At 40.2% G+C, this 15,495-nt stretch overlaps 1 protein-coding gene across 5 annotated transcripts in view; it reads right to left on the bottom strand.

Moving 5' to 3' along the window:
- CLUAP1 (clusterin associated protein 1) overlaps positions 1-15,495 on the bottom strand; it is a 56,157-nt gene that overhangs the window by 16,300 nt on the left and 24,362 nt on the right. For 3 of the 5 annotated variants that reach the window (XM_060124426.1, XM_060124429.1, XM_060124430.1), the window contains exons 6-9: positions 14,941-15,024; positions 11,070-11,203; positions 3,766-3,907; positions 1,610-1,682 (exon numbers count right to left, since the gene is read on the bottom strand). In XM_060124426.1, the coding sequence (XP_059980409.1) occupies positions 1,610-1,682; positions 3,766-3,907; positions 11,070-11,203; positions 14,941-15,024 (433 nt within the window). Of the gene's footprint in view, positions 1-662; positions 741-1,609; positions 1,683-3,765; positions 3,908-11,069; positions 11,204-14,940; positions 15,025-15,495 lie in introns of all 5 variants that reach the window. The other 2 variants (XM_060124428.1, XM_060124427.1) reach the window with 1 other exon arrangement.

Raw genomic sequence — 15,495 nt, 5'->3', positions numbered from 1 at the left:
TTGCTTATTGTTTGTCCCCCAGCATGTCATTAGCACATCAAATCGTTTAAGGCAAGGATCCCTGTCTGCTGTCCACTGGTATGTCCTTAGCACCCAGAATAGATACTCAATAATGCTTTGCTGGGTTGAATCAGCTACCTGCAGAGTGGCCTGAACAAGATGCTCTCTTCCAGCTTTTGGATTTTGCTAATTCTTGCCCCGATTCACATCTATGTACTATTAGATTTTTCTGTTCAGAGGAGTCTTTCACAGATGGGAGAAAAGTTCAGAAGGTCTTCCTTTATATCTCTCCTCCTTTATATCCCAATACTCTGGGCAATGTTCCCACATGTGCAGAAAAGCAAAGAAGCACAGGGCATCTTAAGAAGCTTAGGATAAATAGAACTGAGAATGGTCCTTTGTAAATATTTTCCTAACTTCTTTGCTCAAAAATTACTAAATTAAGCGCTTTCCTTCATTAAGTTGGTTTAAACCGGAACTTATTTTTCCAAAAAAACTAAATCACACATACTCATGAGAATCTCTGTCCTTCATGAGATCCCAAACCTATGGATTACAAAATTAAAGTAGGAGTTCAGAAGAATAAAGCAAGATCACTGAGAAAGGTCTTAATGTGCTGGTCCAGGGCAGAGCAGGATGCAGCCAACCAACCGGGCTCTTACCTGTGCTGGGCCTCTCGGAAGAGGATAAACTCCATGCAGGCTTATCATTTAGGGCTGCTTCAGGCACTCCTGGCCAACCTGGAACCATAAAGGTGAGGGGCTGCTTTTGCTAGAGAGGCCCTTGGAATTTTCTAAACTTGCCCCTAGAGAATTTCACAGCAGTCCCTACTCTTCTTCCAGAGTTTCCTGACATTCAGGAGAGAGAGGCATAGAACAAGTATGACAGGCAAGAGATACAAAGGGAAAACACAGAGAGAGAGCACACCTGCTGGGACAGGTACACTTCCTGCAAGCATGAGAGAAAAAACCATCACAAGAAAAGAGAAACAAGCAAGAGAAGTAACTCTGTGAGACAAAGCCATCAATTCCGCATGAAGATCATGTGCTGCTACTGCTCCCAAGGCTGACTTGACACCTTGGTGAAGTTCATGGATGAAGTGTGCTACCCAGTCATGGGGAACATTTCTTCCCAGAATCTAGGTCTCACAAGTAGGTAACTCCCATTTCTCTACAGGTGAGAGCCTAGATGAACGACTTTGGATTACCGGGGGACATATGACAGGCGTGTGTGAAGTGGGGGGACTACCTTCAAATAAGTACACTTGTACTGCATTACAATACTTGCTTTCCCTCAGTTTGCCCTAAAATAAGGAACCCTACAAGACCTCTAAGAGCAAATTTTCTTGTATAATTATATGCAACTCAAACTAATTGTATCATTTAAACAGGGGAAAACAGTATTTCAGTTGGCACGAAAACCAAATGTACTTTAAATGCTATGTAATTTAAAACATTCTCTTGAGCTCCTAAGTGAATTAAAATGGTACCTGATATAAAAGTTGTGAGAAAACTGCCTTTTGAAAATAAATAAAATATGCGTGTAAATTTTCTGAGGCTAAAAACTCTAGTCCAGAGTAAGTACGTCCATTTAAAAAGTGTGGGCTTACTTCTGCTCTTGAGCAGTCGCTTTTCTTCCTCCTTTAGCTTGTTCTGCATCAGACGGAGAGTGTTTTCAGCTTCCTATGGAGCAGGAAAAACAAGATCCAGAAGAAATGACACTTTCTGGACTGTTTTATTATTCTTTACCATGTAAGTACTGCTAAATTTGTGATATAGAAGCAAAAAAGACTAAACTACAGGAAGGGGAAGAGAACTAACGCTGCATGAGAAACTCAACACCCCCTCTCCGTCATCACTCTGGCAGCCCGATGAAAAGGGGGGGCTCCCAGAAGTGACAACACTGGCCCAAAATGGGCCTCACTGATCCCCAAAGCCAGGCTCCTCCCACTACACCTCACTGCCTCTGAAGAAAATTGACAACACAACAAGATGCCCGTCACGTGTGCCTGTGTGGGATGTGGACACAGGAACAGATGCATCAACTACGGGGCCTCGTGCTCTTAAAATAAAGCACGAATTTTATCATTTTCCTGCCCTGCACAATTCTAACCCTGAAAGGGGCTAAATGGTAGGAGTGATCAGATAGGAAAAGAAAGAAAGAAATACTAGTTTTAATTCCTAGGGTATAAAAAAAAGCTAATACCTGAGTTAGGTTACAAAATGTGGCCCTGATTATTGTCAAAAAAGAGAATGGGAGGGACTTCCTTGTGGTGGTTCAGTGGTTAAGACTCCGCACTTCCACTGCAGAGGGCGCAGGTTCCATCTCTGATTGGGGAACTAAGATCCCGCATGCCATGCGGTGCGGCCGAAAAAAAAAAGTTAGAAAAAGAGAGAATGGGAGAGGAAATTGGCTTTTAAAAATGTGCTGTTGTTTTAAATGTTAAAAAGGAAGCACTGTTTCATGCATGAGATATTTTGAGGGACCAGGTATTAGAAGCATGGGGAGTAGCTGTGAGCACAGAAGAAAAAGAGGGTAGGTACTTGCTGAAGGGAGGGTGGGCAGGAAGGCGCCCCTCAGAAGTAACCTGGGCCACCCACTCGCATCCTGAGGCACGTTCTTTGGTACGTTCTCTGAGCCCAGGGGTGGCCCAGACAATAGTACAAAATGATCAGCTTATTTTCACTGTCTCTTTACTGCTCTTTCCCAGACACCCAATGTTTAAAATGTCCAGAACTCCAGGGTCTTTTCATTGCCCTCAAAACGTGCCTGTCCTGGACCCTCCATTCCTCCATGACCTGCCTCTGCCTTACAGCAAGAGTGGCAACAGGTTCCTCGTCCAGATAAACATGTCCAGATGAAGGTGTCAGTTACAGCCAGCCCTCTTGGCAACAAAGTAGCATCACCTAATTCAAATGTCCAGGTTTGTAATAAGGCTAGGATAACCTTTATACCAAAAGCTGTCAAGGACAGCATGAGAAAGGGAGACTGGAGACCAGTTTCACTGTGAAAATAGATTCCAAATGCCTATTTTAGGGTTAAGCAGAAATATCCCTAGGGGATAAGGGCAATTCAAAATGACAGCAACTTTGTCCAACTTCCTTTGCTCTGATTCCATACTTATCAACTGATGCTGGGATCTGAAATACTCTTTCCTAAATGGCCTTACGCATTGGGATGAAAGGAACCTGAAAGACAGCTGGTCAGTTTATAGGTCATACATATTTCCCACAATAATCGATAAGCTACAATTCTTCTTTATAAAGCAGTTTCTGAAAAGCTACTCTGGGTGATTCAATAAACCAGAGCTTGAAAATCTTTAAGTGAGCTGACCAAGCAAGATCTGTACACAAGACATGTTACATAATTTGTGGGACTCAGTGCAAAATAAAATGCAGTTAAAAATTACTAAGAAAAAAAAAAATTACTAAGAATTTCAAAACGGTGACAGCAGAGGATTAAAGCAAGCCCAGGTCCTTCTAAGCTTGCAGCTGTAGCCAACTGCACAGGTCATGTCCCCACCCTGTCTGTAGTCCTAACTGACCAAACTCTGGTGATAACCTACTGCCAAAGATTTGACAACCTCGGAGCCCAGGCTACACAACCAGAAAAACAGAAGAATCACATGAGCAATCCTTAGTCTGGTCAGGGAGAAAAAACATTCACCAGGTATTTTTTTCACAGTGATATTTACAAACTGGCATGTCAACAAGTACAAAGTAACACACCAGAACAAATGGTCATACAGAAGGACTAAGCACTCACCTCAAACCTCTCTTGCTCCATCCTGTGATGATCCTCGAGTTGCTGTTCCAGATAAGCCAGATTTCGAAATTTCTCTAGATAAATGTCATACTGCTTTTGCAATTCGTCCTCAGTCTTCTCATATTCATCCATAAAGGCTGGCCTAGAAAAAAATGAAATAAAAACTGAAAGATTAATCAATATACAAAAATACAGTCGTTTGAAATTGATATTCAGAGCTCCAGATTCCGTCCTGGTTTTCTTTGGAAAGCCTTTAATTAGAGAAGGTTCTTCATTCTTGTAACTAAAGCTAATTTCCCCTTTTCTCTTCCCTCCCCACAAAATGAAGATACTTTTAATCAAAAATTAAGACATGCTCTTTGTAAAAACTAGAAATAATCCTGAAAGTATTAAGAATAAAATTAAAATTACTCATAATCCCATCACCAGGTATTAGCACTTAATATTTGACATACATCCTTCCAGACTTTTCTATGCATAGATACATACAGAAATGTATTTCTTTTTAACAAACATTAAGTATATTATCTCAAATGAAGCTCTGAGGTCTTTTTTCCTCACTCAATATGGCACATATTTCAATACAGAGTTAAAGAATAATCATACATCATACACATCTCTAAAAATCAATAAATTAAATACATGCATTATCTTAGCTGGGTATAATATTCTGTCTGAATGTTCCAAAATTTAATCAGTCCCCTAAAAAGAGAAATATAGGTTGCTACAAATTAAAGCTAAGTTTTTAAACAATATAAAACTTAAAAATAAAACCACAGCATAAAAACCTGTTTCAATTGGTTTGTTGAATTTTTTTCTCTTATTATAGATCTTAAAGGGAAAACTTTGTTCTTTTAAAAATATAAACAGATAGGGACTTCCTTGGCAGTCCAGTGGTTAAGACTCCGAGTTCCCAATGCAGGGGGCACGGGTTTGATCCCGGGTCGGGGAACTAAGATCCCGCAGGCCGCACGGCACAGGCCCAAAAATTTTAAAAATAAAAACATAAACAGACAAACTAGAAAATAATTTATAATCTTTTGGACTAGAGGAAAACAGAGAAATTTTTCTATTAAAAAGATCTGAGGCTTGTGGAACAAAAATCACATTCACAGAAAGACAGGCAAGATGAAAAGGCAGAGGGCTATGTACCAGATGAAGGAACAAGACAAAACCCCAGAGAAACAACTAAATGAAGTGGAGATAAGCAACCTTCCAGAAAAAGAATTCAGAATGATAGTGAAGATGATCCAGGACCTCGGAAAAAGAATGGAGGCAAAGATCGAGAAGATGCAAGAAATGTTTATCAAAGACCTAGAAGAATTAAAGAACAAACAAACAGAGATGAACAATACAATAACTGAAATGAAAACTACACTAGAAGGAATCAATAGCAGAATAACTGAGGCAGAAGAACGGATAAGTGACCTGGAAAACAGAATGGTGGAATTCACTGCTGCGGAACAAAATAAAGAAAAAAGAATGAAAAGAAATGAAGACAGCCTAAGAGACCTCTGCGACAACATTAAACACAACAACATTTGCATTATAGGGGTCCCAGAAGGAGAAGAGAGAGAGAAAGGACCAGAGGAAATATTTAAAGAGATTATAGTCGAAAACTTCCCTAACATGGGAAAGGAAATAGCCGTCCAAGTCCAGGAAGCACAGTGAGTCCCAAACAGGACAAACCTAAGGAGAAACACGCTGAGACACACAGTAATCAAATTGGCAAAAATTAAAGACAAAGAAAAATTATTGAAAGCAGCAAGGGAAAAAAGACAAATAACATACAAGAAAACTCCCATAAGGTTAACAGCTGATTTCTCAGCAGAAACTCTACAAGCCAGAAGGGAGTGGCATGACATATTTAAAGTGATGAAAGGGAAGAACCTACAACCAAGATTACTCTACCCGGCAAGGATCTCATTCAGATTCGATGGAGAAATCAAAAGCTTTACAGACAACCAAAAGCTAAGAGAATTCAGCACCACCAAACCAGCTCTACAACAAACGCTAAAGAAACTTCTCTAAGTGGGAAACACAAGAGAAGAAGAGGACCTACTAAAACAAACGCAAAACAACTAAGAAAATGGCCATAGGAACATACATATCAATAATTACCTTAAAAGTGAATGGATTAAATGCTCCAACCAAAAGACACAGGCTTGCTGAATGGATACAAAAACAAGACCCACATATAAGCTGTCTACAAGAGACCCACTTCAGACCTAGGGACACATACAGACTGAAAGTGAGGGGATGAAAAAGATATTCTATGCAAATGGATATCAAAAGAAAGCTGGAGTAGCAATACTCATATCAGATAAAATAGACTTTAAAATAAAGAATGTTACAAGAGACTAGGAAGGACACTACATAATGATCAAGGGATTAATCCAAGAAAAAGATATAACAATTATAAATATATATGCACCCAACATAGGAGCACCTCAATACATAAGGCAACTGCTAACAGCTATAAAAGACGAAATTAACAGTACCACAATTATAGTGGGGGACTTTAACACTTCACACCAATGGACAGATCATCCAAAATGAAAATACATAAGGAAACAGAAGCTTTAAATGACACAATAGACCAAACAGATTTAATTGATATTTATAGGACATTCCATCCAAAAACAGCAGATTACACTTTCTTCTCAAGTGCGCACGGAACATTCTCCAGGATAGATCACATCTTGGGTCACAGATCAAACCTCAGTAAATTTAAGAAAACTAAAATAATATCAAGCATCTTTTCTGACCACAACGCTCTGAGATTAGAAATGAATTACAGGGGGCTTCCCTGGTGGCACAGTGGTTGAGTCTGCCTGCCAATGCAGGGGACACGGGTTCGAGCCCTGGTCTGGGAAGATCCCACATGCCGTGGAGCAACTGGGTCCATGAGCCACAACTACTGAGACTGCACATCTGGAGCGTGTGCTCCACAACAAGAGAGGCCGTGATAGTGAGAGGCCCACGCACCACGATGAAGAGTGGCCCCCGCCTGCCACGACTAGAGAAAGCCCTCGCACAGAAACGAAGACCCAACATAGCCAAAAATAAATTATTAAAAAAAAAAAAAAACCTTAGAACAGCTATTAAAAAAAAAAAGAAATGAACTACAGGGAAGAAAACGTAAAAAACGCAAACACATGGAGGCTAAACAATACATTACTAAATAACCAAGAGATCACGGAAGAAATCAAAGAGGAAATCCAAAAATACCTAGAGACAAAGGACAATGAAAACACGACGATCCCAAACCTATGGGATGCAGCATAAGCAGTTCTAAGAGGGAAGTTTATAGCTATACACCTTACCTCAAGAAACAGCAAACATCTCAAATAAACAATCTAACCTTACACCTAAAGGAACTAGAGAAAGAAGAACAAACAAAACCCAAAGTTAGCAGAAGGAAAGAAATCATAAAGATCAGAGCAGAAATAAATGAAATAGAAACAAAGAAAACAATAGCAAAGATCAATAAAACTAAAAGCTGGTCCTTTGAGACGATAAACAAAATTGATAAATGATTAGCCAGACTCATCAAGAAAAACAGGGAGAGGACTCAAATCAATAAAATTAGATATGAAAAAGGAGAAGTTACAACAGACACCACAGAAATACAAAGCATCCTAAGAGACTACTACAAGCAACTCTACGTCAATAAAATGGACAACCTGGAAGAAATGGACAAATTCTTAGAAAGGTATAACCTTCCAAGACCGAACCAGGAAGAAATAGAAAATATGAACAGACCAATCACAAGTAACGAAATTGAAACTGTGATTAAAAATCTTCCAACAAACAAAAGTCCAGGACCAGATGGCTTCACAGGTGAATTCTATCAAACATTTAGAGAAGAGCTAACACCCATCTTTCTCAAACTCTTCCAAAAAATTGCAGAGGAAGAAACACTCCCAAACTCATTCTATGAGGCCACCATCACCCTGATACCAAAACCAGACAAAGATACTACAAAAAGAGAAAATTACAGACCAATATCACTCATGAATATAAATGCAAAAATCCTCAACAAAATACTAGCAAACAGAATCCAACAACACATTAAAAGGATCATACCCCATGATCAAGTGGGATTTATCCCAGGGATGCAAGGATTCTTCAATATATGCAAATCAATCAATGCGATACACCATATTAACAAACTGAAGAAGAAAAACCATATGATCATCTCAATAGATGCAGAAAAAGCTTTTGACAAAATTCAACACCCATTTATGATAAAAACTCTCCAGAAAGTGGACATAGAGGGAACCTACCTCAACATAATAAAGGCCATATACAACAAACCCACAGCAAACATCATTTCAATAGTAAAAAACAGAAAGCATTTCCTCTAAGATCAGGAACAAGAAGACAAGGATGTCCACTCTCACCACTATTATTCAACATAGTTTTGGAAGTCCTAGCCACGGCAATCAGAGAAGAAAAAGAAATAAAAGGAATACAAATTGGAAAAGAGGAAGTAAAACTGTCACTGTTTCCAGATGACATGATACTATACATAGAGAATCCTAAAGATGCTACCAGAAAACTACTGGAGCTAATCAATGAATTTGGTAAAGTTGCAGGATACAAAATTAATACACAGAAATCTTTTGCATTCCTATACACTAATGATGAAAAATCTGAAAGAGAAATTAAGGAAACACTCCCATTTACCACTGCAACAAAAAGAATAAAATACCTAGGAATAAACCTACCTAGGGAGACGAAACACCTGTATGCAGAAAACTCTAAGACACTGATGAAAGAAATTAAAGATGATACCAACAGATGGAGAGATATACCATGTTCTTGGATTGGAAGAATCAATATTGTGAAAATGACTACACTACCCAAAGCAATCTACAGATTCAATGCAATCCCTATCAAATTACCAATGGCATTTTTTTTTTAACAGAACTAGAACAAAATACCTTAAAATTTGTATGGAGACACAAAAGACCCCGAATAGCCAAGGCAGTCTTGAGGGAAAAAAACGGAGCTGGAGGAGTCAGACGCCCTGACTTTAGACTATACTACAAAGCTACAGTAATCAAGACAATATGGTACTGGCACAAAAACAGAAATATAGATCAATGGAACTGGACAGAAAGCCCAGAGATAAACCCACACACCTATGGTCAACTAATGTATGACAAAGGAGGCAAGGAAATAAAATGGAGAAAAGACAGTCTCTTCAATAAGTGGTGCTGGGAAAACTGGACAGCTACATGTAAAAGAATGAAATTAGAACACTCCCTAACACCATACACAAAAATAAACTCAAAAAGGATTAGAGACCTAAATGTAAGACCAGAGACTATAAAACTCTTAGAGGAAAACATAGGAAGAACACTCTTTGACATAAATCACGGCAAGATCTTTTTTGATCCACCTCCTAGAGTGATGGAAATAAAAACAAAAATAAACAAATGGGACCTAATGAAACTTAAAAGCTTTTCCACAGCAAAGTAAACCATAAACAAGACGAAAAGACAACCCTCAATATGGAAGAAAATATTTGCAAATGAATCAACAGACAAAGGATTAATCTCCAAAATATATAAACAGCTCATGCAGCTCAATATTAAAGAAACAAATAACACAATCCAAAAATGGGCAGAAGACCTAAATAGACATTTCTCCAAAGAAGACATACAGATGGCCAAGAAGCACATGAAAAGCTGCTCAACATCACTAATTATTAGAGAAATGCAAATCAAAACTACAATGAGGTATCACCTCACACCAGTTAGAATGGGCATCAACAGAAAATCTACAAAGAAATGCTGGAGAGGGTGTGGAGAAAAGGGAGCCCTCTTGCACTGTTGGTGGGAATGTAAATTGTTACAGCCACTATGTAGAACAGTATGGAGGTTCCTTAAAAAACTAAAAATAGAATTACCATATGATCCAGCACTCCCACTACTGGGCATATTCCCAGAGAAACCATAATTCAAAAAGACACATGCACCCCAATGTTCATTGCAGCACTATTTACAATAGCCAGGTCATGGAAGCAACCTAAATGCCCATCAAGAGATGAATGGATAAAGAAGTTGTGGTACATATAGACAATGGAATTCAGCCATAAAAAGGAACAAAATTCAGTCATTTGTTGAGATGTGGATGGATCTAGAGATTGTCATACAGAGTGAAGTAAGTCAGAAAGAGAAAAACAAATATCGTATATTAACGCATGTACGTGGAATCTAGGAAAATGGTACAGATGAACCGGTTTGCAGGGCAGAAGTTGAGACACATGTAGAGGACAAACGTATGGACACCAAGGGGTTAAAGCCGCGGAGGGGTGGGGATGGTGGTGTGATGAATTGGGCAATTGGGATTGACATGTATACACCGATGTGTATAAAACTGATGACTAATCAAACCTGCTGTATAAAAAAAATAAAAATAAATTAAAAAAACAAAAGATCTGAGGCTTAACAAAAATGAATTTATGCTTGAAAGGCAGAAGTTTTTAATGAGATAAATCTATCTGGTGGCCCTGATCCAGAGGCAGAAGGGATGTGGGCTTGCCCTTGGCAAAGAGGAAGCCTTGATGCTCCCTCGGTTACTGTCTGCTGCCCCCAGGTGCTGCCTTCCTGCAGATCTCAGGACAGGAGCCAGAGTGTGGGCCAGGCACGTGTCCCCAGAAAGCAAGACACATTCAGAGCGAATACAGCAGCTGGAGAAAGAAGGAGTAAAGAGAAAAATAACGGGAGAATGAAAACGGAGGAAGGGCAACACAGAAACAAAGCAAAGGAAGGAGGGTACAAAGTGAGAGAAAAAGGGAGGGCACAAGAAAGAGGTGCGGTGGGGGCAAGTGTGGGCTCCAAGAAAATGTGAGGCACACACTTGAAAGGGAAAGTCAGAGGAAGGATGAATTACCAGTGAGGAATTAGAAACTGTAAAATCTACTCAAACCAAGAAATGGGAGTATGTTTCTGTTTCCACCTAATTTATGGCAAGTCACAGATCTGAGGAGCCAGGCCTTGTATAACTTTCGCCATCTGGATTTACTTACTTTGACTTGTGTTCCAAGAAGCTATAAAAGCTAGAAGGGAGGTTCAACAACTAAGCAGTTTTCCAGACATACTGAAAGCAGTAAAGAGAATGAGTTTAGCAGTGTGCCTGTTAAAAACACACGTACATTCTGCAGCAGAGACATCTTTATGCTGGGCTTTTCCCACTGCTTGAAAGGTTAATACCACTGACGATATATTCCCTCAGTCTGCTTTAACTTGCAGAGACAGCGTTCTACTCACACTTCAGGTGTTCATATCTACCTGACACTCTGCAGAGTCTGGAGTCGCTTCCGATTTCTTTCCAGCTCTAATTTCCTCTTGTCAATTTTGGCTTCTAGGTTAGCTTCATCAGAGGCCACATTATTGAGCAGGTCTTTCGTCTTCTGAACCTGCACCTACATTTAACAGGAAATGAAGGAGACAAATGTGCCAATAAGGACCACGACCTGACTCTTGGAAGAGCAGGACTTCTCAACCTCTCAAGCCCAGCAACACCTCACTAAACATAATCAACGGGAAGCAAACAGAGCAAACCCTCCCCCAAGCCATCACTCGTTTAACCAACTATTTCCAGGAGGAACATCACATAGGCCTAGAAAGAATCATCTACTTTTTTTTTTCCATGAGAAGGTGTTTCCAAAGAGGGACCCAAAACCTCCTGCCACCTCACTTGTTTAGATGGTTACACCTCACTCTGAAGGGTTGGTTTGCCTTCATTTACATAGTTCAGGCTACCCCCCAGCTACAAATAACTGACTTACAGAATACATGCACACACAAACTTTATCTTAGCTTTACTTAGAAGGGAACAAAAAGAAATGCCGCCTGGTCCCAGCTCTAATGCGCTGCCTGCTGGGACTGAGAGAAGGTTCCTCTCCCCTTCCCAGGCAGCTGAACCGCAGACTGAACTAAACAGAGAAACCACTCCATTAGGAGAAAGTGGCTCCCTGGGTGGCTCCGGTGTGACCCAGCCTTGGGGAGGGAGCCTGGGCAGCAGTGTGGCACAGGCCCCTGAGCAAGAGGGCAGCGTGAAGGGAAAGAGATCTCTGGCGAAAACCACAGGCCTCCCCATCCTCCCTCCCATAAGAGCAAGTTCATCTGAGGCAGGGCTAGTCTGAGTAAATGCACTGTCTTCACACTCGTGTTGTCTGGGAAGCGGGCCAGGTCAAGGCCTGTGGCTCAGAGCTGCAATCTGCTGCCCTAGGAATGACATCTGCAACTCAACCAGCCAAGTGTAGAACTGCTCTCCGCGCCCCCAGGCTGGGACTATCCAACTCTGCTGTTAAGTTCCAGATGGCCAAGGTGGGGTCCTCCCCTCCAGGACTTTACACGTGTGTAGCCCCATGAAGGTTTACTGTTTACCTGCAGGCCTCTGAAACACTATGCGGTCCACAAAGAAATCAGCTAAGGAGCCCAGACACGCTCCACGACTCTCAGAGACAGTGCATATTTGGAAGCAATCAGTTTTATCAGCACTTTATGGCTTAATTTTTTTTGTTTAAGTACACTAACCATTTCGAAGATGCTTTCATGAAGATTAATCATATCACTAACCACTGATTTGCTGCAAGTACTTTAAAAACCACAGCAGAGATGTGAGTTCACTCTCAGAGGAAGACACGGTGGGGCTCCTTTCTGAACAGACAACTCAGGTTGATGGCAACTATTTCTCTGAATCAAAGTCAGATTAAAACCTAGTGAATCTATCTGACCTCAAAAATAAAGAATTTTTAAAAAGGTTCTGTTCCTCAAAAAAGACAAATGTAATAAACACAAAAAATTTTCTCTAGCTTTCTGAAATAAATGGCCTATATTTCATAACCCCTTTTAAGTATCCATGTTGTTGTTTCGCTTTTGTTTTTAGAATTATCAAATATCATGTATATTTTCCAGCAACGAAAAGATATCTTAAGAGGTGTTCACCAAGAAATGAACTGTGCCCTCATTTGGCTGTTCCATTTTTAATACTGACTTAGTGCTAAAGGCACATTCATGTCATGCTAACCTGATTCAGCCAGAACACTGACAAGCACACAAGTATTATCATTAGTTTTTTTTTTTAATTTAGAAACAATCAGGAACTTACAAACAGCTGAAGTACAATACAAAACATTTTTTCCTAACCTAGGTGAGAATGAGCTGCTGACCTGATGCTCCATCACTTCTAAATATTTTAATGTGTATTTCCTGCAAATAAGGCCTTTCTCCTAAATAACCACAACACAATCATCAAGACAGGAAATGAACTCTTGACGCACCACCCCCACCCAACCCTCAGACCCACTGTCCCCATGAAGTTCTTAACAGCAGATGGGAGTGACCCCTGGCATTCAGTCATCAGGTCTCCTTAGCCGCCTTCAGTCTGGAATGGCTCCTCAACCTCTCCTGGATGTTCATGACAGGAACATGAACTTTTCACTGTTGAAGAGTAGGGGCCAGGGAATTTACAGAATGCCCCTCAATTTGCCTTTGTCTGATTAGCTTCAGATTACACACCCCTAGCAGGAATAGCACAGATATCACTGAACCCTGCATCCCATCAGGTGGGCATAATTCTGGTTTGCTCCATCACTGGTGATATTCCTTTGACCACTGGATTAAGAGGGTGTCTGTCAGGCTTCTCCTATGACATTACTCTTTTCCTCCCTGTAATTAATAAGTATTTTGTAGGGAGCTACTTTGAAACTATGTGAAAAACCTGCTCTTCATCAGTTTTCAATGTATTCATTTATCAGTGAGAACTCAAGATCTCCCATTTCATTCAATGGTCTATAATCCATTACTATAATTCATTCATTTTGATGCTTATCCTGTCCCTGGTGTGGCCAGGGGAAGCTGGCTTCTGTGTCCTTCTGACACTCTTTGAGCACTTCCTTGCTTTCTGGCACAAGAAGATCTTGTACTTTCTTATCCTAGCTTTGGAATCAGCCATCTCTCCTGAAGAGCCCTGCTTCATTTTAGTGGAGAATGGCATTTAGAAGCCAAGATCTGGGTGCTAGGTATGCTCAGAGCTAAGGAGTGTATGAATGTGTATGTGGGTGTGCATGTGTATGTACATAAATATACTACATACATATGCTACACGTACATACACACAACAAAATTTATTCCTATATCTATCTACATATTGAAATGCATGCATTTAGCCAACACCTCCTATTTCAGGGTTCAATCTAATTTTCTCCCTTTTCATATCTGTAACTCCATTCTCCAACAGTGAGAAACTTGGCTTCCATTATCTTTAATATATTTACTTATTTGATCAACCTGCCTGTATATAACCATCTCCCATCTCAGCTACCCTGCACGTCTCACCCTGCTGAGGCTCCGACTCTCTGTGCTGGGCTGCGCAGGGAGTATTACTGTTTTATGATAAGAGTACTATAAAAACCAATCTTAGAGTTTTGTACAACTCACAGCAAATTCTTGTTTTATAACTATTCTTAATTTATGTAAGGCCCCCCTGTCTGTGTCTACTGAATAAAATGAATCTCTAATAATGACTGAATACCTACTATGTGCCACGCACTGTCACAATGAATGCTCACAAGGACCCTATGTGGTGGGCATTGCCATTCCTCCCATTTTATAGATGCGGAAAGTGAGGCACAAAGAAGTTAAGTAACTTGCCTAAAATCACACAGAGGGATTCAAACCCAAGTAGTCTGAGTCCCCCTCACCTTCTGCTTTCCAAATGAATGATATAGGTGAGATAAGCAAATAACAACTGATCATGGGTAAGTAGTAAAGGATGATGATCATTCTATTTATACAGTGCTGTTTAAAGTTAAGAAAATCTGGAAATCATTTAAACGCCCAGCAGTGAGGAACTGGTTAAATCAAGTATGAAGAGTCCATAAAGTATTTACTAAAATTACTGCAGAATTTAAGAGAATTATTAAATTAATAAAACTGGCAAAATTTTAGCAACAGGAGAAATTGTTCATATTTGTAATGAGGGGAAAAATAACAGTAAGTCACCAACTATTCTAGAATGTGCTCTAAATTTTTCACCTCCCCACTAACCTGTCCCTTCTTTGTTATGAAGCCTGGCTTGTTCTGTCCTGTAGAGCCAGGAACTATTTTCCAGTCCCAGGCATAAAAACATTAAATAAAAGCGAAGTAATCTTACCAAAATATCTTTTATTGCAATTCTCATCACTTTTTCAGTCTCATTTATTTCCAGAGGTCTGGCAATTGCTTCTGTTCTCAGTTCCTATTGGAAACAATGAAGCGAAATTATTTTTTCAGAAGACGAATTCTCAAGACCAATTCCCCTGTCTAGATACGGCTTATGGACTGGTTCTCAAAAGCTTCATTACTGTGTGGGTCTCTGATGCAAAAGCACTCCCGCCATCACCTCCTCCAAGTGTCTTCTGTAATCCTCTGGCCAGCCTGGCCTCTCTCCAGTGCTCAAGGTCCCCTTCTCCAGCCACAGGCCCCCTGTACCCTAACACCATAGGAACCTGAACTCACCATCCAGAATCTTTTCTCCAAAATTTGCTTCTTTTACTTGCATTCCATTCAGGTGACCCCAAACCAAGTGCAGCTCAACTTGCTGTCTGAACCCACTGCCAGCCTGTACAATCTTCTTTGTGATCACATCCCTCTAAGTTGCCCATTACTGACAACTGTAACTAATGAGAAGAATCAGCTCGGCCCTGCCCCAGCACTAACCACTAACCAT

Source organism: Lagenorhynchus albirostris, chromosome 15 (genome assembly GCF_949774975.1).
Source record: "Lagenorhynchus albirostris chromosome 15, mLagAlb1.1, whole genome shotgun sequence".
Classification (NCBI taxonomy): Eukaryota; Metazoa; Chordata; class Mammalia; order Artiodactyla; family Delphinidae; genus Lagenorhynchus; species Lagenorhynchus albirostris.
Note: the sequence above shows the minus strand (reverse complement) of the source record. Positions and strands in the feature narration are given on the sequence as shown.